This window comes from Curcuma longa, unplaced genomic scaffold (assembly GCF_044706935.1).
Source record: "Curcuma longa cultivar G26 ecotype Majalengka, Jawa Barat unplaced genomic scaffold, ITB_CL_G26_1.1 contig_26586, whole genome shotgun sequence".
Lineage (NCBI taxonomy): Eukaryota > Viridiplantae > Streptophyta > Magnoliopsida > Zingiberales > Zingiberaceae > Curcuma > Curcuma longa.
In genome coordinates this window covers 1-22818 of record NW_027433160.1, presented here as the reverse complement: position 1 = coordinate 22818, position 22818 = coordinate 1, and the positions used below count along the sequence as shown (strand labels likewise).

Here is a 22818-nt window from a genome sequence, read left to right as displayed (position 1 = left end):
TATAATCCATATATACGAGGAATACGTCCAATTGTAGCACATGTATGTAATTCTCATATACTTGAGCTGAGGCCGAGCTATGTGGAGATGACTACCGGAGTCCATAATGATCGGGAAGGGGAAAGTTGAGTCTAGAGCTCAAGAACAACCTTGAGTGAAATGCTTCAAGGACTTTGGTGTCGAGTTGTGTAGGGTGTTCTAATGGCCAAGATGTAGAGGAACTCAAGGAGATTGAATTGCATGAGGAACTCAGGAAGCCGAGCTGCATAGGGGATTCAAGATGTCAAATTGTACAAGCAACTCGAGAGGGACTGAGTAGGGAATTGGCTTGGAGTCACATTCACTGACCTAGAATAGAATCGTGATCCATTATTATGTTACTTATTGTTATTGCAAGTAAATGAAAAATTGAGATCATTGAAGCCCATTGGTTAGAGAACTCATTGTCCCCAGGACATAGCTGAGTTGGTTATGACAGAGCAGAGTTGCAGAAGTTGACAAGAGTTTGAATTTCAACGAAGTCGAGACAATGCCCTCCTCCATCGTGATCAACTACAGCTTTTCGATTTACCTCCTCACAGATAGTCGTAGGATCAACCGTGTGGAGTCGCTAGGATGGCGGATTCCACCTTTTTTTTTTTTAAGAAGAGAACTCATTAAACATCAAAGTTAAAATGCACATATTGAAGAAAAACAAACACTTAATTTTATTTTTATTGCAAGTAAATAAACAATTGAGATCATTGAAGCGCATTGATTAGAGAACTCATTAAACACCAAAGTTAAAATGCACATGTTGAAGAAAAACAAGCGCTTAAATGTGAATATATCAGGTTGGATTTTTTGTTAATTTAATTCAATTTTTATTTATTTCAATTTTATTAAAAATTAGAGTTTAGTCATGCATATAAAGACTTGTTTCACTATGACTTAAGGAGTTTTAAATTGAGGTGTACAAGTCTCTTCGGTTAAGAAACCAAAGAGTGTTAGTTGAGAAACAAAAACAATTATAAAATTGTTTTTATTGTTGTTGCTTGTAAGATTATTTATATATTTTCTACCGAATAAAAGGACCAATATTTTTCTAAGGAAGATTAGAAAATATGGTACAATATTTTCATAAAATTGATGCTTATTTGTTCTTAATTAATTTGTTTGTTTCAATCATAATTAATCATAATTACAAAGAAAAAATAAGTTTTAATTAATGCAAATTTACTAAAACTACTCAACTTAGATCCAACTCTAATTAACTCACAATACTTTTATTTAACAATAAATGAGCACGGATTAGTGAAAATTAATATTTATTAGCTTTTTAAAAATACCTCTAAATTTTATTAATAGCAAAATGTTAATCAAGATTTAAAGTGTAAAATATATAGGTGCTTTAATTAATCTTAAATAGGGGCATTTTAATAGTAAAATAAAAAATTATTAGAGGGCATTTTAAGTGAGATTATCTTTTATTAAACTATAAATACTAAATAAAAATAATAATTTTAAAAATTAGAATGTTAAAATAAAATCAAACTATTCATAAGATCTCTTTACATTCCTCCACACACTATTTACTCTAACTCAAACTTTTTTTTTTACTTTTTAAATTTCGATAGATGAATTGAATTGACTCGAGATCATTATGCAATTTCGATAGATGAAGTTTTTATCCATCTTATATGTAATTAATTAACTAAGATCTATTGAAATAGGTAAGAAAGCTTATTCATTGCTAGCTAGAACCGTTGCATCTCCCCCATATATTCCACTACTCCCAATTCCATTAGCTTAAGTTAAGCTATCAGTCTCACCTATTTCATCTTTCTTCCTTTATTTTTATATTTTTTTAATTTTATTTCCCTTCCTATACTTCAACAACTTTGACTAAATCATCTGCTTCAACTTGAATTTGCCTATTCACTTTGACCTCATGCAAGAAACCCTACCTGATTCCAAGTATATATATACATATGTGACCCTAAAAAGACAGGAGGAGATAGATAGAAGAAGAGATCGAAGAGTAGTCATTAGAATTATAGCTATGGCTTCCAAAACCTTCCTTTCCAAGTCTTTCCTCTCCGTCTACCGCTCTCTTCGATCCAATTGGCCTCTACTATCGCTTCACCGATCGAGTAAAGACCACCACCACCACCTCAAGACTCACCTCTCCGGCTTGAGCGGCAAGCCGTTGGTGGTGGACGTTGAGGGAGGCCTCCTTAGGTCCTCCTCCACCTTCCCTTACTTCATGCTTGTCGCCCTCGAGGCCGGATCCATCCTTAGAGGCCTCCTCCTCTTGCTTCTCTATCCTCTCCTTTGCTGCCTCACACGAGAGCTCGCCATTCAGGTTAAGACTAAGTTATTCAATGTAATAGTAGAACTATTATATACATGTATGTATACTTCATCTCTCCTTTAGCGCAGGCCATGGCAGTAGTCGCTTTTGCAGGGATCAAGGAGGAGAAATTCAGGGCAGGGCGGGCAGTGTTGCCCAAGTTTTTCCATGAAGCCACTGCTGGTCTAGAGGTGCTTACTAGTGAGGCCAAAATCAAGATGTGCATTAGTCGAATGCCGAGGGTGATGGTGGAAGGCTTCCTCAAGGAGTATTTGCAGGTGGAGATAGTGGTGGCGAGGGAGCTCAAGGTGTTTGCAGGATACTATACCGGCCTCATGGAGGAGGAGGAGGAAGCCGGTGGAGTGGTGCTCATGGAGGAGATGGAATCCTTGCATGGAAGCATTTTAGGGTTTGGAAGAAGCAAGTCTTCTCTCCACCCCCTTCTTTCTCAATGCAAGGTAATTATATTGATCGATTTTATTTAATAAATTCGATGCAAAATTGATAGCTAGGCAAGAAAATAAACACCCTAACTTATTTCTTCTTGAAAATACATTTATTTCAGCATTGTTATAGTAACTACAATTGAAACTGCTATAATATATTGATTAAAATCAAGTTCTTTTAGATTTTGATCAAATTTAAATTTTTTTATTAAATTAATAAAAAAAGAAGTATTTATAGTAATTTTGATTAAGTTGATTCAATTTACTTTAACCCTTCATATATTTATGATTATAATTGTTATATATTATAGTAGTTATGCTCATAATTGTTGTACAACCGAGTTAGAATAAGGATATTTTTTGGAATGAAAAATATATTAGAGGTGTTATTTAATATAGTTTTTGAAAAAAGAATGATAATAAGGAGCACCTTTTTAATTTTTATAAATTAGATTTTATCTCAAACTATAAGATATATATTATTGCATGGGAAGCTAAGTCAATACTACATGCCCATGAGAATATGAGTAGTTGATCAATAAAGGAACTACCTCGATATTGTTTGGCCTAAATGGTGCTCGAGACAAGTACTTTGGGAGTGATTAAACTAAACAATAGGATTGAGTGAAGTCTAATGAAGAATATGCTAATATATTTCTTAACTATATATCCATATGGAAACTAATATGGAGGAAGAAATTGTGAAGATTGGTAGCCAAATTTGAGAGTATCAATTGAAAAATGGTGCTTAATTAGTTTGGTGGGGCTTTTCAGCAACCCCAACAAATTAAGCTTGCGTGAAGAAGAATGAAAGTGAAGCTTGACATGCAATTTACAAGAAAAAAGGAACATGTGTTGTTAATTAAGTTAATTGTCCAAACTGTTCATTTGTTAGTTCAGCAAACATGGACTAACACCTTAATTTGCTTATGTTGACCTTGATTAATTAGTGTGATTAGTGTTGTTATATTCGATGGAGAAAGACTTGGGCATGAGGATAATTAATTATATTCATTATTGCAGGAAGTACAGTTGGTGAGCGAAGCAGAGAAGAGGAAGTGGCATGGCGTGCCGCGGCCAAGCGGCGGCGCCACCTTCCCCAACCCGCTCGTCTTCCACGACGGTCGCATGGCCTTCCTCCCTACGCCCGCCGCCACTCTCGCCATGTTCCTATGGCTTCCCTTCGCCCTCGCCCTCGTCCTCCTCCGCTGCCTCCTCTTCCTCTGCCTCCCGTACTCCATCTCCGTCCCCCTCGGCGCCGTCACCGGCGTGACCAACCGCCTCCTCCGTGCTCCCTCACCCCGCCAGGACGGATTTGGAGGCCGCCTTTACGTCTGCAACCACCGCACTCTCCTCGACCCCATCTACGTCTCCGGCGCGCTCAACCGCCCCGTCGTCGCTGTCACCTACAGCGTCAGTCCGGTGTCTGAAGCGCTGTCTCCGATCCGCACGGCGCGGCTGGCGAGGGACAAGGAGGAGGATCGGCGGCGGATGGGGCGGCTACTGGGGCGGGGCGACGACCTGGTGGTGTGCCCCGAGGGGACCACCTGCCGCGAGCCCTACCTGCTGCGGTTCAGCCCCCTGTTCGCGGAGCTGGCGGAGGAGGTGGTTCCCGTCGCGCTCTCCGCCGGAGTCACCATGTTCTACGGCACCACCGCCAGCGGCTTCAAGTGCTTCGACCCTTTCTACTTCCTCGCTAACCCATGGCCGCGGTACGAGGTGGAGTTCCTGCCGGCGGTGGCGACGGGGGCGATGGTGAGGGAGGGGCGGAGCAGCTGCGAGGTGGCCAACCTTGTGCAGGGCAAGATCGGGGCGGCGCTGGGATTCCAGTGCACCGCGCTCACCAGGAAGGACAAGTATTTGATGCTCGCAGGGAACGAAGGGGTGGTGGAGCAGAAGAAGGACAACTGGCAGCGATCCTGATGAAATGATATAGATAATAAATGTGTTTCTAAAACATACATATGCATGTGATCGATTGAATTTATCATAATTTGCTTGTTTTTAAGGTTATTTTAATTGATTTAGATGAGTAATCTTTATCCTTGATTCGGGCTCTTGCATTTTGATTTCCCAGAGCATAATGTAGATAAGAACAGGGTCGATTTAAATGAATTAGAAGAATGTATGTGTAAGCAACAATCCTCCAGTGCATGGTCATCAAGACAGGTTTGTGTTGCTGGTTTCAAACGCACCTCATTTGTGTTGATCAAGAAAATAACACATGAGATGCGGAAAAAAAAAGATGTCAACGAATTATATAAAAACAAGTAGACGTGAAAAAACTTGTAGCACAGGAAATGAGTGTACTCGAAATACAAAACAGGAAAACGATGAATACCATAGAAAGGTTTGGGGAAAGAGCTGCATTGCTGTTTCCAATTGTGTTGTTTTTAAAACCAGATCAGATTGAAAGCCCTCCAACCGCTTAAGTCATTCACGTGGTAACTTTTCTTGCTGAACCAATTCAAAATCTGATTCGACTAGATTCACTTCAATTCCTAGGTTAAGCAATAGATGCACAGAGTAAGGCGCGTGGTAAAGATGGCTGAAATGAGGAAACAATTGAATATACATATGATAATTATTTAGGTTGTAATATCATGCTATGTGGATATACACTTCCATTCGTATATTGCATCATGTTGTTTCCTGTTCTCTGGTACTCCACGATCTACGCAGACGCTAATAGTACCTCTGTTTCATCTTCTCTGCCGTTATATTTGCGAAAACCTTCATGCTTTTGCAAACACATCTTGCAACTGCAGTAACTGCTATGTTTCCGTAGGCTCCTAATTTTATACGCTGGCGCCTCAGACCTAAACATGTACATGAAATGTGAAAAGGAACATCACACCAAAATTGGGCACAAGTAGAAATCCATTTTCCAAATTTATTCATAGAGTTGAGCGGAAATGCTTACCAGCATTTTAGGAACGTTGACAAGCACAAACGACATTGTGTACAGGATGACTGCAGCCACGGCAGCGGTTATGGCATTATAACTGAGGCGCTTGTTGTCTCTGCTAGGCAAAAATGCCATCTTCAGTGTGTTTGTCAACTCGAAAAGTCTATGTGAAACCTGCACATAGGAACCAAGTAATGGTCAACTTCTATGTGCAATCATTCATTCAGTTGCTAAAGTATGTTCTTGGGCGAGGGGGTCAGCTACGCACTGCAACATATACGGCGGTGGTGAGCATGAAGTTTAGTAATGGATAGTTGGGAATAAATGACAGCAACCATCGTGGCTGTCCATTAGGAACTCCTGATCTGAAAGAACATAGAACTCAAGTAAGCTTTTAATCCAAGTGCGATTGAAAAAAATATATATTATGTATTGTTGTCCCAGGTATATCTAAGGATATATGTAGCAGACCTAAGCCAGATATGAATTTGTGATATGTAAGTCTCCAATGTAATCTTTCCAAGCCACCTGACATAATCACAGATAGGTTTAAAATTTCATGCAGTATGATGGTGAAAAACTGAGATAGTATATACAGTGCTATCCGAACTGAAAGATAAGAAAGATCCTAACAGTTCTTACATAGAACCAACAAAACATAATAGGAAAAATACTGTTACTTACGCAAAAAGGGTCAAAGAATAGTTACGAAATGGTTGGGTGAAGTTCCTCAAGGAGATATAAACACTAAATTCACAATAGGAAAATGAAATATTAGAAGCTAACAAGAATCAAGATTGTCCCAAACTGCATGATATATTCAAAAGATATGCATACGTTATTGGTATCCAAGACGTATATGGATGATACTTATTGTAGGTAATCTTGTCGAGCTTGTAGATGTAATTATACCATAAGTATCCAATCTGACATAGAATAAGAAACCATCTGAGAAACAAAATGTCAGAATAATTATGAGTATGAAAAAATGTTAATCCAATAAAATCTACCGTTAATGAAACGGTCACAATAGATGCTTTGATTGATACTCTTTTCCTAGTTTCGGCCTCTTCAAGCTTTTCCATCCACCTCTCTATCTGTAAGACAAACAACATACATTTGACAAAGACGACAATATATATATTTCAAAAAGATATCAGCATTCAAAGCAAAGAGGTGGTACTAGTTGTAGGACCACTTGTGGCATCATAGAAAACATTTTAATATTAACAACTTATTTCATGTATCATATTTGTGGATCGTCAACTTCCTCTACAAATGAAGAGATGGCCAAGTGATAGACATGGTTGCACAAGGTGGGAGTTGTCTAAACAAGGATCTGTAGATCATGGATTTCCAAATAGAACAATTTCAATGCAAATCCACAGTTGGATGGGATTGACTGAAGTCAAGTTAGTTTGGGCAGAGGAACTAAAAATCATTCAAATCAGCTGAAAAACCAGCTAGATTATAATGAAATAATACAGGAGGAGTTGGATGATAATATTAGAAAATTAGGAAATAGCAAATACAAAACCCTTAATGTAGTAGATATGAGAACATTAAGATGAAGATGTGGGATTATTAGAAAAATAAACATAACACTTATTCAGAAGTACTTAGTTGAAGTTTTAACAGAAAATTATCTATGATCTGGGCATCTTCAAAAATGATCAATAGATTTTATAACTAGGCAATTTAATTTAATCAGAGTTGAAGCACATTTGATACATACAGTTGGATGGTAGTAAGCATATATCATTCCAATAATCCATATATATCGATCAAGTCCCGACCGGAAATGCCATTCATGCAAACGAGGAAATTTGGGCTTCGAAGGATCTGGATCACTGTAACCTGGATATGGGTGAAACAAGTTACTTCAGATAAAATTAAAGATAAAGGTCCTCCTGGTCAAAACTTTAATGAGTACCCACCAAGGAGAAATGTAAACGGACTCCAAACAATATCAAAAACCCCAGGGATCTCCCAGACCAAGATAACAACAGAAAAGCAAGCAGCAAACTTTATTGCAATCGCAGCACCAATCTCATTGTATTTGTTTAGAATTCCAAGTGAACCATAGACCATAAGGGTAAACAATGTGTGCATGGGGCAGATATAGTACAACGTATAGTCATTGTTAAGGGCAATGCAGCAAAATGCCACAAAAAAATTAAGGCGCCACATCATCTGTTAGACAAAGCCAAAATGTTAGCAATATTTAGTTAAACATAGGAAAGAAACCAGAGGGTGTGTGAAAGTAAATGCAAAAAGAAATAACATAGTCACCTGAGCAAATCGAGCAAGGCTAAAATCCTTTCGTACATAATAGTAAGAGAAATTTCCAAACCCAGTCATCCATACATATGCAGCAATGAAAATTCGAATTGCATTGTAAATTTCCTTTGCATTGAAGTAATGATACATTAAGAACAAAACCTGTACAGGAAGAGGAATGTTAATTACATAGAAAAACTGTCGGTAGATTTAGGGTCTCATATTTACTGAATATTAAACTGATATAGTTTCAATGTTTCAGAATGACTCTGAACAATGGGTTTGCACAGGATTGGGTAAAACGTGTCAAATATTGTCACATCCAAAACACAATAAAAATTCAGAAGAATGAGAACAACTTAGTGTTCTCCCTATGCCTCTATCATTCATTTGCATCATCTGTCATTGCTCTGAAAAGCTCTCCAATATTATGGGTTATTTGGTTGAGCATTCAGGATGTACATAATAATTCTGCAAATAGTAATCTTAAAGTTTCCTACTTCTAGATAAATCTTATTTCTTAGTTTATCAGCATTTCCTTTCATTTCAAAGAAAAATTGAGAGGAAAAGGTGATATTTACTTAAAAACCAAATGAGAAACTTTTTTGTTTGTGGTTTGAATTGTTTGAAATGATCTTACCTGCATTTTAAGATTTGATATCAATTTCTAATAAAACGCCTTAAAATATCTGGCTGCATTATCAAATTCCTACAGGTTTCTCTAACTTTGAAACTAGAGGACAACAGGAAGATACTTTAAACTACCATTCCCTTTACAGGAATCAAATGTCGTTTATCTAATCATGTTCCTTCACAAGATTATCATTTTAGGAATGTGTATTTCAAGCAACAAAACAGAAAGGAGGGGTAAGGATAGAAGGGAAGTTTAGGGAGTGGAGGTAGAAGAGGAGGGGAAAGAAGTTATTTACTTTGGAAATGGAAAGAAAAGGGAAAGGAGGTCGGAAAATGATAAATGACCTATTTATCCTTGTTTTCACAATCTCCCCTTCCGTGAGACACAAACTCCTAATTGGTTAGCCATGACCTCCAACAAACTCCTCAAGTGAGCGAGAAGCTCCTGAAACCTCTTTCAGTGAGCCATGATCTCTTTTGCTGAGCTGCTACCACCTTCAAGCGAGCTTGTGAGCTAGCTGCATGCAACATGAATCCCAGGAGACCGGGATGAGAATGGAAAAATCAAGGTAAAGGGTGTAATATTAACCAAAAAAACAGGGTTATGCTTGTCTTCTCAACCTTCAGTTCCTTCTTGCCTGTGCCCAACCAATTTTGGACAGACACTAAAATGGAGCAAAATCTTTCCACAGAAAGGCACTCCCTCTATAGCTTTTGGTGTGTAGTACATGGCCAAAAGGATAGCAAAGTGAGCACCTTCCCTTCCCTTCCAATCAGTATACACAGCCTAAGTATACATCAGTTTGAAAGGTGAATGCATGGATAATTTCTAGTGACCCAGTGATCAATTTTGGTCTTGGTTTTGTTTTCAACTGATTATATGCTTCTACTTTGGCACAAAAGACCTAAATTTCTTTTGAGAAATCAAAATGTCAATGCAATAGAGTCTTCCAATACCAATGCAAGTTCTGTTCAGACGATCAATAGCAGAAAAATCAAACTATCAATTCACATGAATGCCTTCAATTTAGATGTAAATAACGCTCTGTTCAAAGTAATGCTTCGAGAGAAAAAACTCCCAACAACGCAGTTCTACAATGATATACTCAGCCTAAAATGAAAGTGGCAGAAGAAATTGAAGCTGGAAAGAGAAATATAAGAAAAAAGAACCCCTGAATTATCAGATATATTGAAAAAGAGCGAGAGAGAGAAATGCAACTAAATCTCCATCAATTTTAGTTCACTGTGAAGTTTTCAGCCTTGTTTACAAGAACCAACTTACACGTACACTCCCCAAACATGTTCCTCTCATGTCTTACATAAACAAATCCAGTGGCACAATGTCAAACAGCTCAGTTTGATCATCTCTGTAGAACATAAAGCTTTAAACTAGAATAATTTATTTTGTGTTGGAAGCCAATACAGCGAGTCCTAGAAAAAACATAATTGTTAGATGATCAAACATGAAGCCAAATGGATAACCAACCTGCATCCATCCTTTCCATTCCTCAGTCTGATGCCTATTCAAATACAATATGGATTTTCCTGAGAAAGTTGACTTGTCCTGGTGAACTTTAAATGAGGTCATTGCTGCCACAAGAATAAGAAGACAGTAGAGAAAAATAAAGAGATCACGGCTGTAACTCTGCAAATAGATAAAATACAGAAGTCAGATTCCTGTAATAAAGTAGACATTACTAATACTATCCAAACTCTAGAGGCAAAACCTTGTCCATCATAATCTAAAATGAATTACTGTGTTATCTTAAAACATTGGTTGGAAGAATAGAACTCACAAAGCACAGGACTAAATGCAATAAAGAGGATAATTCCTAACATTTCATACACTTAGTTATATATCCGAGTTCGGAGTTTATATTTTATACAGTCTAAACAACTTTGGGCAAATTATACATGCAACCCTAGTAGTTCAATTTATTAGTAGTTTATGTACCTTGCATTTTTTTTCTCTGCACTCTGATTCAGGATTTAGCTGATGTAATCAAATTAAATTTAAAATAATCTATGTGACTATGTTGCAACAATGTCATATGTTATGTCACCTATGTCCTTTTTACCTGACCGGAGTCCCAAACCAACTCAACTAATCTGGATCAGACTAGAAGACTTTAACAACAGACCAAAGTCTCATATGAAAGAGAGGTGCATAGTTTATTTGTTATACTTAAATATTACATCTAAGGAATGATTGTTGATTGCTAGATAAGGTAACATATATGTGTGGTGCATATTTAGTTGAAGCTCATACACGGGCAAACCAGCCACTAATAAGACGTCAGCAGCTTTATAGACCATATCCTAAGATGTCCATTACTTTGAAAGATTCAGTCGCCAAATACCTTTTTCTTATGTGATGCACTAGATAGTGGGGGCACAATATATACCTAGTGAAAACTGAAAAGTGTTATGTTGCAACCACTTGTTTGTGGGAATCATAGTGAACTCCATTAAAAGTATGATATCATCAAACATGAAAGAGGAATCTACCTTCTTTGATTCGCCAAATAGATCTGTACGATCACATATATAAAAGTAGATCAAATAAGCACCAAATTCAGATCTGAAAGTCATTAGATAGAAGTTACAATCATGTAATCAACAAATGTTTATTAGTTAACCACAGAAATCACTTACATGGCCCTCAATATCAACCGATTCTCTAGTAAGAATGCTTCGTCCATCAAAAAGAACCTAAGCAAGCCCAAGATTTGCAATGAAAATTCACAATGGATGAGGAATGAAGCAACAGAACTTTCCTAGGAGAATTTCTCGAGAAGGCAACTGATCTACCTTAAGAGGTGTGATGTGGCAGAAACATGGGATGCTTTGGGGGATGCTGATTGAAGACCACCCTCTAATAAGACAGCTCGATCATCTTCTTTGTTTTGTTCTTTGTCCAATACATCCAAATTGATGTCCGAGTTTCTTCCACTAAAGATAAATCATAATAACTCTTTGCTATTAAGGTCAAACTTAAGAGAAGATAGCTTACAAGCAACAAATGCCACAATCTAGACTAGGTAAAAACAAGGACTACTTATCATGGTCATAGTTAGTGCTGGTGATGTTTGGTTATCATGGAAAGAACTAGTTCGGGTGAAACAATAAAGGAAGAAAGATATAAGCGGTAAATAAAATCAGATTAAATCACACAGAGTTGTCTCAAATGCTGACATATTTCATTATCAAACCAAAAGTTCTTTCAAAAAGTAGCCACCTAGTTTGTGTGCATAAGTTTCAGTCTGCATGCCTTATCTACAACTATTTTTCATGGATATAAGCTGGAAAATTCCTATGGAGTCTTTTTACTGGGAAAAAAAATACAGGTAAGTGCAATAACAGTTAGAATTCCATATAAAGTATTAACTCACTTTCAATAAGGATTAGGAAGTTGGCTTCTGTTTTTTCTGATTGCATTATTATGACATATAATTGTTAGACTTTGTAAGTCATCACTAGAATAGCTTCTCTGACACTAGAATATAAGTTATAATGAAAACGTGTATAGAATGGGCCCTTTCCTATTAGCTTAAGCTTTGAGGAATATTGGTTATCAAGTCAAATTTTAGATGGTATAAGTCTGTGTATACCATAATCAAGTTTGATCAATGACATGGTTAGTCAACTAAGGCCTTATCAATTAGCAGAGGCACAAATTTGTCAATATACTTCAATTGGCTGCAATGTGCTATTTTTCTCAAACAATAATTTTTTGCCCAATTTCATAGGTTTTATGTAAAAAGACAAATAAGTTATCATTAAACAAATAAAAGTCACTTCAATGACAAGGGATGAGTTTTTGTAGCACTTTCATCTAAAGTTAATGAGTTGCTCTTGTAGCGTGACCTTAGCCATGCACCTCTACTTCAATTGGCTGCAATGTTTAATTTTCTCAAACAAGAATTTTTTGCCCAATTTCATAGATTTTATGCAAAAAAAAAAAAAAAAGGATATATAAGTTCTTATTAAACAAACAAAACCATCAATGACAAGGGATGAGTTTTTGTAGCAATTTCTCCTAAAGTAATGGATTGCTCTTATAGCATCACTTAGCCGTGTACCTCCTTTTATTGCAGGCCAGTTTTCATAAAACTTCACTAAAGTTGTGAATTACATAATCAACTCTGCTATTTCAAGATAGGATGAGCTAAATTGTATACTATAATGAATGAGAATAACAGTAAGTAAACTAAATAAAGGGCCTCTCAGTTAGAGAAAAAGAAAACTGACAGTTTAGGAGATGCTGAACTCTTTCTGTACTCCAACCATTCTGAATACATCCAAGCTAAAAAAAGTGGGATAAATCCAAGCAAACAGGAAACCTACCATGTTACATAAGATACATCAGTTAAACTTGTATAACAGATACTTAGTTGCATTCAAAAGTAAAACTGAGAATAGTGAGATAATGGTTCTCAATCAGATAAGATTTGCTTTTCCTGAAACCGATCCCACAGAATCTTTTAGTAACAGATCATTTCTACACTACCAAGTACGAAAAGCGTTCTGAACTAACCAATTTCTAATGTTTTAAGCCTAAACCACAAGAAAAAGAATTAGCCTTACTATCTTTCCTAGACAAAACAACAAATCCCTTCATCAGGTGCACTTTGTTTGCTCCGCGAATACAACTAGGGAACTCACTACAACTATTCTTGTTGCTTTCGCCTGTAAACCCTAGAAAACCCACCGATTCAGCAATGCCGCACAAGATAAACACAGACAACCGCGAATATCGCGCCTCCAGTAGATGCAAAAGATTGTAGATCGGAAACAGAACCGAATATAAAATCGCTACGAAACCATCAAAAAAAAGGAAGGGGAAGAAACAGCCTCAGTGACACATCAATAGGAAGTGAACAAACCATCAGATCTAATGCAGGTCCCTTACCTGCCCCGGAGTTACGGGGCTTGAGATCGCCATGGACGATCGTGCAGAGGAGATCAATTAACGCAAAGAAGAGATCCCGCAGAGGAGCACTCGGCGTCGCACCAGATCTGATCCCCAAGCTTATCTCGCAGCAAACGTAGCAGAAATCAGTGGTTAATTTGAGGGAAACGGGATTATAATGGAGCGCGAGCGGCCATTCGGGTTTAAAAGCACGGCGGTGGGTGAGCGGAGCGCTACCAGAAAACCCATCCGGGATTCAAGGCCCACGATTTACTCCTGGTGGACCCGACATGGTGCTGGAAGCGCATTGGATGGTGGAATAAGGGTAGACTAACGGTGGCGATAATTTCCGCGCTGCCTGCTGGGTGCCATCGACGCTAGTCACGCGAGTGCTGACAATATGGTGCGGGTGCCAGCGTCGGTGAACGGGCCGACGGTGGGCCCAAAAAATTCGATACAATACAGATAAATTTAAAATAATAATAAGTACTACCAAATGGTGACCCCTCGCGTCACCTACATCTTTCACACCTCACTTCCCTTTTTCCCAAATTCCTCCCAGATCGAAATTGCTATGCTGCACGACTAAAAATCTGTGACTCAGGCACAACATCCGCAATCTACCGCCGTTGCCACTGCCCTCACCGCGCCTTCCGACCACCGCCGGCCGCCACCTCGACCGCGATTGACGCGCCACTCGCCGACGCTTCAATCAGCATCGAATTTCGACCAGATAGTGATCGAATTCCAACAAATTTGATCAGAAACAATCGCCCCCACTACGCGACCACTATCAACAACGATCAGATCAGATTCTGACCGAATTGCAATCGAAAATCGACCTCCGATCCTTCCTCGATCGATCTCCGACCGCGATTCAATCAGAATCCGATCCGATCGCCGTCGACAGTGGCCGCACCGTTTCCGACCAAATCACAGTCGAAGACTGACCGAGAAATCTTCCTCAATCAATCTCCGACCGCGATTTAATCGAAATCCGATCACGATTTGGCCGGAAATGACATTGTCACTGCCGACCCTGTTTTCGACCAAATTTCATCAAATTCTAACCACCATCCGATCGAAATCCGATGCCGAATGGAACGCCGACAAACGACACGTCGATCGCACCCGAAACGGCAGCCGACAGTGATCAGACAGCACGGCAAGAGCAGCGACAACTGCAATGGATCGCAGGTATCGTGCGTCACGGATTCCTCATCGTGCAGCGTAGCATTTCTCCCTCCAAGATTATAAACTTATCAGAATGCCCCAAATTCAGAATTTAGATTCATTACAGATGATTTCATTTGCAGAATTGCAGTTATATGCATCTAAATGGTTCAGAACATGTGTAGGATAAACAGCAACACAGTCCAAGCAGTTAACTGTATTCACTTAACGATGTACCGATGCTAGTAACTTCTGAGAGAACCTTACCCACCTTCCTTCGATCCAGTCCTGGTGAGGCCTTAGGTTATCATGCCCAAACTCCATCTCTTCCTTCCAAGACCTGAAGTAGACAACGTACCTTCCATTCTCAAGAACCTTGGTTATCACTCCAACCCACCAACCGTCATTGTAAAATGCATCGACTTCTTCGAAGAACCTGAACTTATCGATTGCCGAAATTTCCGGAGGGGTAGGCCTGATATGTGGAAGATCTACTGTTTCAGTTAGAAGCTCAGTCTCATCCTCTGTTTTGAGATTACGGTACTGGATGAGGAATTTATCCTTCCCGATTAACTTGAGCACGGTGGCTGCAAACCAAGCTCCAGAAAAACCTTCCTCGTCACTGCTTACTTCCACCACTTTTCCTTCTCCGATATCCATTGATGGAAGAGCCTGCATATTCGGTAAGTACTAGTTCAGAAAATAATAATATATAAACCATGCGATTGAATTATGTAAAATTTTCACCAGAGTGGTCAGAATTGTAGCTACCAATGAACTAGCTAGTTCCATGATTCACAAATGTATGATTTCTACAACTTCATTAGATCATGAAAAATATAAGTGCTGCTTCGCTGTTTGTTAAATTCGAAATCCGTTATCCAAATATTTGCATCAACTATGAAACAAATGGATGTAACTACAAAATGGCACTGACAATTTCAAGGATCACAGGAACTTGAATACCAATCCTATCTCCCTACTGCAAGCACTATTCCACTTCATGTCTATGGTACAGCATTATTGGACCATTAGGGCAAAACAATAGGGACTAGGCACATGTTTCTCAAATTGGTAGTGTAAAGCAGGCTGTGCTTCAATTTCTTTTTTTCGTTCGACTTTCATGTACACAAGAAAACTTAGAAAAGTGTTTATGATCACAAAATCTAGCCAAAAGAAAAGGGTAGCCCACATATGTGAGGATTCTGTCTAGTAACAAAATAATGTAGTGGTATTTATATAAACAAGATAATTACCTCACTGAAGTATGGTTGATCAAATTGTAAAAACAATCAATTTCTCATGGAAATAAAACTCGCTGCTGATTTCAAACCAGCCATGATCATAGACAAATAATTTACCATCAAAACTAAGCTTTTCTCATTCCTATGATTTTATGTTGAACATTGCTCCAAATGATGAACTCAAACTATTCCTTTATTGTTCAAAGTGTTTCACTTTCATCCCTATGCATGATTTAAAAAGTCATGGGTCTTTTAATGCACAATGTTCCCATTGTAAAGAAAATTCCTTATTTCTCAGATCAATTATTTGTACAAGAATGCAATAAACCAGCTTCATATTGTTCTTTGTCGCCCTAATTAGTTTGATGCCCACTTTTTATGCATGCATAGTTAAAGCTGAAAGAGGCAAATGGTCGTTTCAAATAATTTGGTCGACAGACTGATCTCCGTGGAGATGAATGATACAGATGAACAGAGTTTTCCCTCTCACGGTCATTTTAGCTTGAATAGAGCGCAACTCTTTAATGGAAAATTCAATCCCTGTGTTTTGACTTAGGGTCCAAAGTAAGCTTTTACATTGACAAGAAGGCCTTCTTGACACTCAAAATCTGCCCATTTCTGTAGCCCAACAAATCATTAACAGCATGGCCAATTATTATGCAATTTATTCCTCCCAGCTAACTAAAGCAGAAAAGGAAATAAAATTGAAGAAATAAATTGGAGAATAATTCATATTCAACTAAGGATTGGTGCATATTCAACTAAGGGAAAGAAATAGGCAGGTTTTTCTAATTCAAGTTATTTATTTCCTAATTTTGGTTGGGTCTTCAAAGTATTGTAATATTGCAGTCAATAATAATTTCCACTTTCTTTCTCTATTTGTAAATTTGTTCGTTATCAATTAAAAGCCATGATTCAGAAACCAGGATAGCTGTTGAAAATCAATCTTAAAAACTCAATTTATGATGCAGGGAATAGTACTATTTGAAGTCAAGTTCACTACCATTACTGTGCTAGCTCACCTCCTCCAAATTAAGGAAAGAAAATGTAAATACTCTAATTAAAACACAAGAAATCTTATCTCACTGTGATTCATATCACCCTGTGTTGGCCAAAGATTGCTCAACCTAAAATTCCATTGAGATTCTAACCGTCTCTCTCTACTTGTAAGAGTAGAGGCCAAGATTCAGAAACATGGTGGCTATTGATAATCAATCTTAAAATCTCAACATATGATGCAGTGAATACTACTATTTGAAGTCCATGTTAGCTCAAAATTTTGGAAAGAAAATGAAAATACTCTAACTAAAACACAAGAAAGCTTGATCTCAATGTGATTCATATCACCCTGTATTGGGCAAAGATTGCTCAACCTAAAATTACATTGATGTCATAATTATTTTCGATGCAGAAACAACAAAAGGGTAAAGGATCACATAACATGACTTTTTGCAACTCTTGCTAATTGGTATTCACACAGTAATCTGCTTTCACATGAAGGTCAATACTAACAAAAGCATAAAACAGTTGTGCTTGCCAATCTAAGAACATGAAGACTAAAATGACAAGAAGGCAATCCTTAGTTCCTGAGTGGTAGGGTTATGAAAGAACAAAGAGAAATCATCTGCACTTGCAAAATTGCCAACTATGAGGATATTATTGGAACTATAATTACCACATCTACAATGAAACCCTTAAAGGATGAGAAATTGTGTTTAAGTTACAAACTATAGATTCAATGATGGCAGATATGATTTTAATTTTAATTCCAATTAGTTTATATATTAGCATTTAACAGTTAGATATTAGGTCAGCATCCTCGTGGTATACTGGTAGCGCTCTAGGTAAAAGTTGTGTCTAAATTTTTATAAGTGCAACCTAGATTAGTTAAATAACACATCAGAGATTGTTAATCAACCCTTAAATAGTAGGAAGAGGATTGTAACGGATGATCTTGAAAATATAATTGTGAACTTTTACAAGCATATGAACTAAATCTTAAATATCATATATACAAGCTTGTTTAAGACAGAAGTTCTACCTGAGGTTTCTGAATCCATTGTCCATTAACTAACTCATAATGATGGCGTAGTCTTGTAAGATTGAATTCTTTTTCCTTACCCCAGTGTATGGATTTCACTGAATAGCAGGAATTGTCATTGACCTTAGTTATCACCCCTAGCCACCACCCATTTCCATAAAATGCTTCAACCTCAGCATGTTGATCAAATTTAACTACGGGAACACGAAGAGGATGAGGCCTGATATGCTGCAAATCAACAATTTCCCTCAGCAACTTCTTGTCACCCACATTTTTTAAGTTAATGTACTCCACCAAGACATAACTTTTCCAAATAGTCTTAACAACAAGTGCAGGGAACCAAGCAACAGGAGAAGTTTCTTTCAGACGGGCAACTTCTACTTGAGTTCCAAGACCATATGGTGTCTCATGGGGAGCCTGCAAATTAAAATCCTAGTTAAGATTCCACAAATCAATGAAGTAATTGGCATTCTAGAGAGCTAACATCCATTAAGAATAGCTACTATAATATCACGAGATATATCTAGTTTCCTTTGCTATGATAGAATATTGAACAACTAAAATAAGAAGAAGAAGCTGCTTGAACAGTGGTATAAAGATCTAACTTAGGTCTAAGCGAATGTAATTTTGACATTGGAACCAATACTAATTTGGGAAGTGACAAGAGTTCCCATCTCTGTAATATACCTATCAGACAAAGCAGTCAAGTTTTCATCAAGAAGTGAATAGAAGAGAGCATTTTCTTGACATGTTACCAATCCAGCCAGATGACTTGGTATGCACTATAACATAATCTACCTGAATAAAATAAAGACTACACGACATTGTTGTTTTTTCCCCTGTTCCAGTCAAACACCGTGGATGGTCAAGCCATCAGTCAATAAGCAATCTGATGCACGCACGCCCTTCGGAGATCAATAACGAGGAGGATAAAGAGGCCTGAAAGATACTTCAACAGAAAGTTAGAATAGTGCCGGGAAAAGGTCTCGACATACCACTCCGACGCTCAAGTTAAAGTTTTTCTCCTCTCGTCAAAAGCAGGAAGAAAAAGAACGGAGATCAGTAACAACGAGGATAAAGAGGCCTAAAAGATACTTCAACAGAGAGTTAGAATGACACGGGAGAAAAGTCCCGACAAACCACTCCGATGCTCAAGTTAGAGTTTTTCTCCTTTCGTCAAAAGCATGAAGAAGAAGCAGAAAAACCGAAAGGGAGTTTAGTGGAGAACCCGTGAAAAAGTTCGAGCCCTTTCTCCTTGCTTTCTGTAGGGTTTATATAATTGTCAAAAGAGAATCTCCACGTTGGGCGTTACCTTGCTCTTCATCATGCCCATGCGAGCTAGCAAGGGACCAGATTCGATAGCCGTTAATGGTCTTTCCACTAACTGAACGCCACATGTCTAATGGATGACATCAAAAGGACCATACCTGACAACTACGCAACCGCTTCATCATTCATATGGTGTCCCATGTTTTGGAATATTCGCAATCGTTGTCCGCACGTGTTCTCATTGGATTCCGTAGAGTGTCAGTCCGGCCCGAAGAAGGATAAGCAAGTGAGGTCGATGTTGAGTGGCCTTGAGAATAGATAGTGTCACGATCGGAGCCGAGACAGTGGGGTGCCAAGATCTAAGGCCGAGATGAGATGTCTTGACCAAGTTGTCGAGACCGAGATGTTCTAACCGAGTTGTCGAGACCGAGATCTCTTGATCGAGACCGAGATGTCATGGTTTGTCAAGGCCGAGATGTCCGAGTTGCCGAGTTATCCGAGATGCCCTAACCAAGTTGCCAAGATTGAAATGTCATGGCTTGCCATGGCCGATATGTCTTGACCGAGACCGAGATATCATGGCTTGTCGAGGTCGAGATGTCCTGACCGAGGCCGAGATGTCCGAGTCATCGAGACCGAGATATCCTGACCGAGTTGCCGAGATTGAGATATCCTGATTAAGACCAAGATGTCATAGCTTCTCGAGGCTGAGATGTCCTGACCGAGGCCAAGATGTCATGGTTTGTCGAGGTCGAGATGTCCGAGTTGTCGAGACCGAGCTATCTCGGAATGAATGTACTAAGCAGGTTTGACTAGACGCAAGTCCTTTATAGGCCAAGTCCAATCCCCTTCGGGTCATGTCTAACCCACCTTAACTTTGACTAACAGAAAAGCATGATTTTTTATCCCAAGGGCCAGGTGGAGGCAGTATGATTCTGGCGCATCACCCCTTTTTCAATTTTGGGTTTCTAAAAGAAGTCTATAATACATCGAACATAAAGCATAGGAGTCGAAAATGCTTCCAATTTGTCAAAGGATATCACGGAAATAAGCAAAGAATAAGGCAGAGAAGTAATCCCAACTACAGTTTGATAACCTCAGCGGAAAATGGGGTTGAGACAAGCTAACTGCGAGCTAATTAGAAAAGCAAAGGGTGGGAAGAAGTACCGGCGGGTTGGGAAGAACCCATTGCTCATCGATCCACTCGAGATGCCCCCTGAGCCGATCAGCCCCGAACTCGATCTCCTCCCGGCTGGCAGGGAAGCAGATGCGATACCTCGTCTGCCTCCCCTTGGGAACCACCGAGACCACTCCGACCCACCACGCGTCGTTGTAGAAGGCGTCGACGGGCTGGTGGAGGGCAAGCAGCCCCAGCGTGGTGCCGCCGAGGTGGCGCGGCGGCCGCGGACGGACGTGCCGAGCATCGACGGTCTCCCTGAGGCGGCGGGAGCGGTCGGACTCGTCCACGATGGCGTCATAGTCAACAGTGTAGCGGCGGATCTTGGGCATGGAGCGGACCACCCGGGCCTCGAAGTAGGCGCCGCGGAAGCCATCCTCGTCGGAGCTCACCTCCACCTCGTCGCCGGTCCTGAAGCCATCGGGCGGCGCCATTCCCGCCGGAGCTCTTAGGTTTGGGTTTCGGGCGGGAAAACCCAGCACCGCTCCAGAAGCTGCGACGGACAAACCCAAGAAGCAGCCGATCGTCTGGATGCACCTGGGTCGTGTCAGACAATAAATAATAAATGCTCGCGCCGGGAACTGGTAAAGGCCGACGTGGCTCATTTACGCTTGTCCAAGTCAAACAATTGGAGCACTGTGGAACAACGCCGTCAACCTCCATTCCACCTCACCCTTGACTTTATGCTCAGTCAAGAACATGCATACACAAAGAACAAATCTAATTACCAGCTCAACGTCATCTACGTGAGCATAAATTGTGAATTAACTGAAGGCTACAATGAGCTCGACGTTACCTCCTCTGCTGCGTGCGCCAATCCCAGTTTTAAATCTTGGATTATTAGAGATCATGGTGTTCCTGCTCGCGTTAAAAGAAAGCATAATCATGGCCGTGTTGGTTTTTATGCTTGCTTTGTCTCCTGAGATTCTCTTCCACTTCGAGCAGCATCGGCGCCTAGTTGCACGGCAGACGCAGAGGAGAGTCAGCTCGCACCATGGGGCTCATCTCGGCTTCGTCCAATTCCGATGAGAGAAAGGAAGCCGGCTCGCTGGGGCCGGTGCACTACCTGCCGCTGCTACGGTCGAGGTCTTCGAGGTCGCCATCTTCCTCGTTGGGTCTGGTGAAGGTCGCCGTCGACGTGGTCCGGTCGTCGCTGTTGCCGAGTATTCAGGCCTTGCTCCTCCCCTCGTGCCGGTGGACCCTGCCGGCGCGAGCGACTGGGTACGGAGCAGCGTTGCCCGCAGCGGAGGCGGCCGGAGAGGAGTCGTGGCCGGCACTTTCTTCGGCCGCCGGAAGGGCCGCGTCAGCTTCGCCGTGCAGGTGGACTCCCGGTCCGAGCCGGTGCTGCTGGTCGAGCTGGCCGTGACGACGTGCGGCCTAGTCAAGGAGATGGCGTCCGGGGTGGTGAGGATCCTCCTGGAATGCGACCGAGCCCCGCAGCAGGAAGCCGCCGGAGTTCACAAAAGCCGGAGTCATCGTCTTCCCAAGAAGCAGAGGCCGCTATGGGACGAGCCGTTATGGAGCATGCACTGCAACGGACACCGGAGCGGCTACGCTGTGGCTCGCCGGAGCAACGGGTTCGACACGTGCTGAGCACGGTGCGGGCGATGTCGGCTGGAGCGGGAGTCCTGCCTTCTCCGCCGCCGGCGACTCCTCTGCTAACCAATGCTGAGGCGGCGGCGCCGGAGCAGGGCGCCGGAAAAGCAAGCTACGGGAAGGAGGGAGAGTTAGGGGAGGTGATGTACATGAGAGCCAAGTTCGAGCGAGTAGTGGGGAGCAAGGATTCGGAGGCGTTCTATTTGATCAATCCGGACGCGGCGAGGCACGACATCTGCGGTGGCCCTGAGCTCTGCATCTTCCTCCTCAGGATGTAATGTGATCCTGCCTGAGAGGAGAGGGGGTGAACTACCGATGAACTGTGGTTGACTGACTGATCTTCTTCAATGATCAGTGGAAAAAGAGGCTGTTCGGACTAGATGAGAATTAGAATGGAGATTATGATCGACTCTGACTGAGCCATTCCGATAATCTAGCAAGATATCCAGAGACAGAAAAGAGTAGGAGAACAGTACAGATATAGTAAAGCATGTGAATAATGGATGATGTGCATATTCTATCACATGGATGATGTGCATATTCTATCCATAAGATTTGTGTTGGTTAGGCTTCCAAAACTTACTTACAAAAAAAGAAGAATAATAGTATAATGATTTATATGGTAAAAGATTAACTTATAAAAAAAATAATTTATTATCAACTTTATATTATATGAATATTTATACTATATCAATAGGTATTTTTATACCACATATTATTAATTAGATATATAAACTTATTCTATTTAGATACATGAATTATAAGATTCATATTTTATTTGATTCATGTATTTCAAATATTTATTAT

General features: G+C 40.1%; 3 protein-coding genes and 1 pseudogene across 3 annotated transcripts; 2 read left to right on the top strand and 2 right to left on the bottom strand.

Annotated features, from left to right (window-relative positions):
* The first annotated feature begins 2006 nt into the window (after window positions 1-2006).
* Window positions 2007-4852, top strand: LOC141818909 (putative glycerol-3-phosphate acyltransferase 3). Its single transcript, XM_074706309.1, has 3 exons — window positions 2007-2344; window positions 2422-2790; window positions 3802-4852. Exons 1-3 carry the CDS (start codon window positions 2042-2044, stop codon window positions 4699-4701), a joined length of 1572 nt encoding a protein of 523 aa, XP_074562410.1. The 5' UTR covers window positions 2007-2041; the 3' UTR covers window positions 4702-4852.
* A 404-nt stretch (window positions 4853-5256) lies between these two features.
* Window positions 5257-13674, bottom strand: LOC141818907 (protein REDUCED WALL ACETYLATION 2-like). Its single transcript, XM_074706307.1, has 16 exons — window positions 13512-13674; window positions 12851-12942; window positions 11411-11551; window positions 11255-11311; window positions 11108-11180; window positions 10086-10244; window positions 7979-8128; window positions 7624-7879; window positions 7422-7543; window positions 6697-6783; window positions 6524-6612; window positions 6371-6433; window positions 6158-6214; window positions 5955-6051; window positions 5702-5860; window positions 5257-5597 (listed from the first exon to the last, which is right to left on the bottom strand). Exons 1-16 carry the CDS (start codon window positions 13542-13544, stop codon window positions 5592-5594), a joined length of 1641 nt encoding a protein of 546 aa, XP_074562408.1. The 5' UTR covers window positions 13545-13674; the 3' UTR covers window positions 5257-5591.
* A 1115-nt stretch (window positions 13675-14789) lies between these two features.
* LOC141818910 (protein AGENET DOMAIN (AGD)-CONTAINING P1) lies at window positions 14790-20894 on the bottom strand. The gene is made up of 3 exons (XM_074706310.1): window positions 20406-20894; window positions 17970-18386; window positions 14790-15356 (listed from the first exon to the last, which is right to left on the bottom strand). The coding sequence occupies exons 1-3, from the start codon at window positions 20847-20849 to the stop codon at window positions 14910-14912; spliced, it is 1308 nt and encodes a 435-aa protein (XP_074562411.1). The 5' UTR covers window positions 20850-20894; the 3' UTR covers window positions 14790-14909.
* A 370-nt stretch (window positions 20895-21264) lies between these two features.
* LOC141818908 (protein MIZU-KUSSEI 1-like) lies at window positions 21265-22289 on the top strand (annotated as a pseudogene).
* The last annotated feature ends 529 nt before the right edge of the window (window positions 22290-22818 follow it).

What these genes read in the sequence shown, in the direction of transcription:
- LOC141818909 (XM_074706309.1), top strand. Translation starts at nt 2,042, where the DNA reads ATGGCTTCCAAAACCTTCCTTTCCAAGTCTTTCCTCTCCGTCTACCGC. An exon ending in CACGAGAGCTCGCCATTCAG is followed by an intron (nt 2,345 to 2,421) that starts GTTAAGACTAAG and finishes CCTTTAGCGCAG; the next exon opens with GCCATGGCAGTAGTCGCTTT. An exon ending in CCCTTCTTTCTCAATGCAAG is followed by an intron (nt 2,791 to 3,801) that starts GTAATTATATTG and finishes TCATTATTGCAG; the next exon opens with GAAGTACAGTTGGTGAGCGA.
- LOC141818907 (XM_074706307.1), bottom strand. Translation starts at nt 13,544, where the DNA reads ATGGCGATCTCAAGCCCCGTAACTCCGGGGCAG. An exon ending in CGGTTGATATTGAGGGCCAT is followed by an intron (nt 11,181 to 11,254) that starts GTAAGTGATTTC and finishes AATGACTTTCAG; the next exon opens with ATCTGAATTTGGTGCTTATT. An exon ending in TATTCTTTGACCCTTTTTGC is followed by an intron (nt 6,215 to 6,370) that starts GTAAGTAACAGT and finishes TGATTATGTCAG; the next exon opens with GTGGCTTGGAAAGATTACAT.
- LOC141818910 (XM_074706310.1), bottom strand. Translation starts at nt 20,849, where the DNA reads ATGGCGCCGCCCGATGGCTTCAGGACCGGCGACGAGGTGGAGGTGAGC. An exon ending in GGGTTCTTCCCAACCCGCCG is followed by an intron (nt 18,387 to 20,405) that starts GTACTTCTTCCC and finishes TTTAATTTGCAG; the next exon opens with GCTCCCCATGAGACACCATA. An exon ending in AATGGATTCAGAAACCTCAG is followed by an intron (nt 15,357 to 17,969) that starts GTAGAACTTCTG and finishes CCGAATATGCAG; the next exon opens with GCTCTTCCATCAATGGATAT.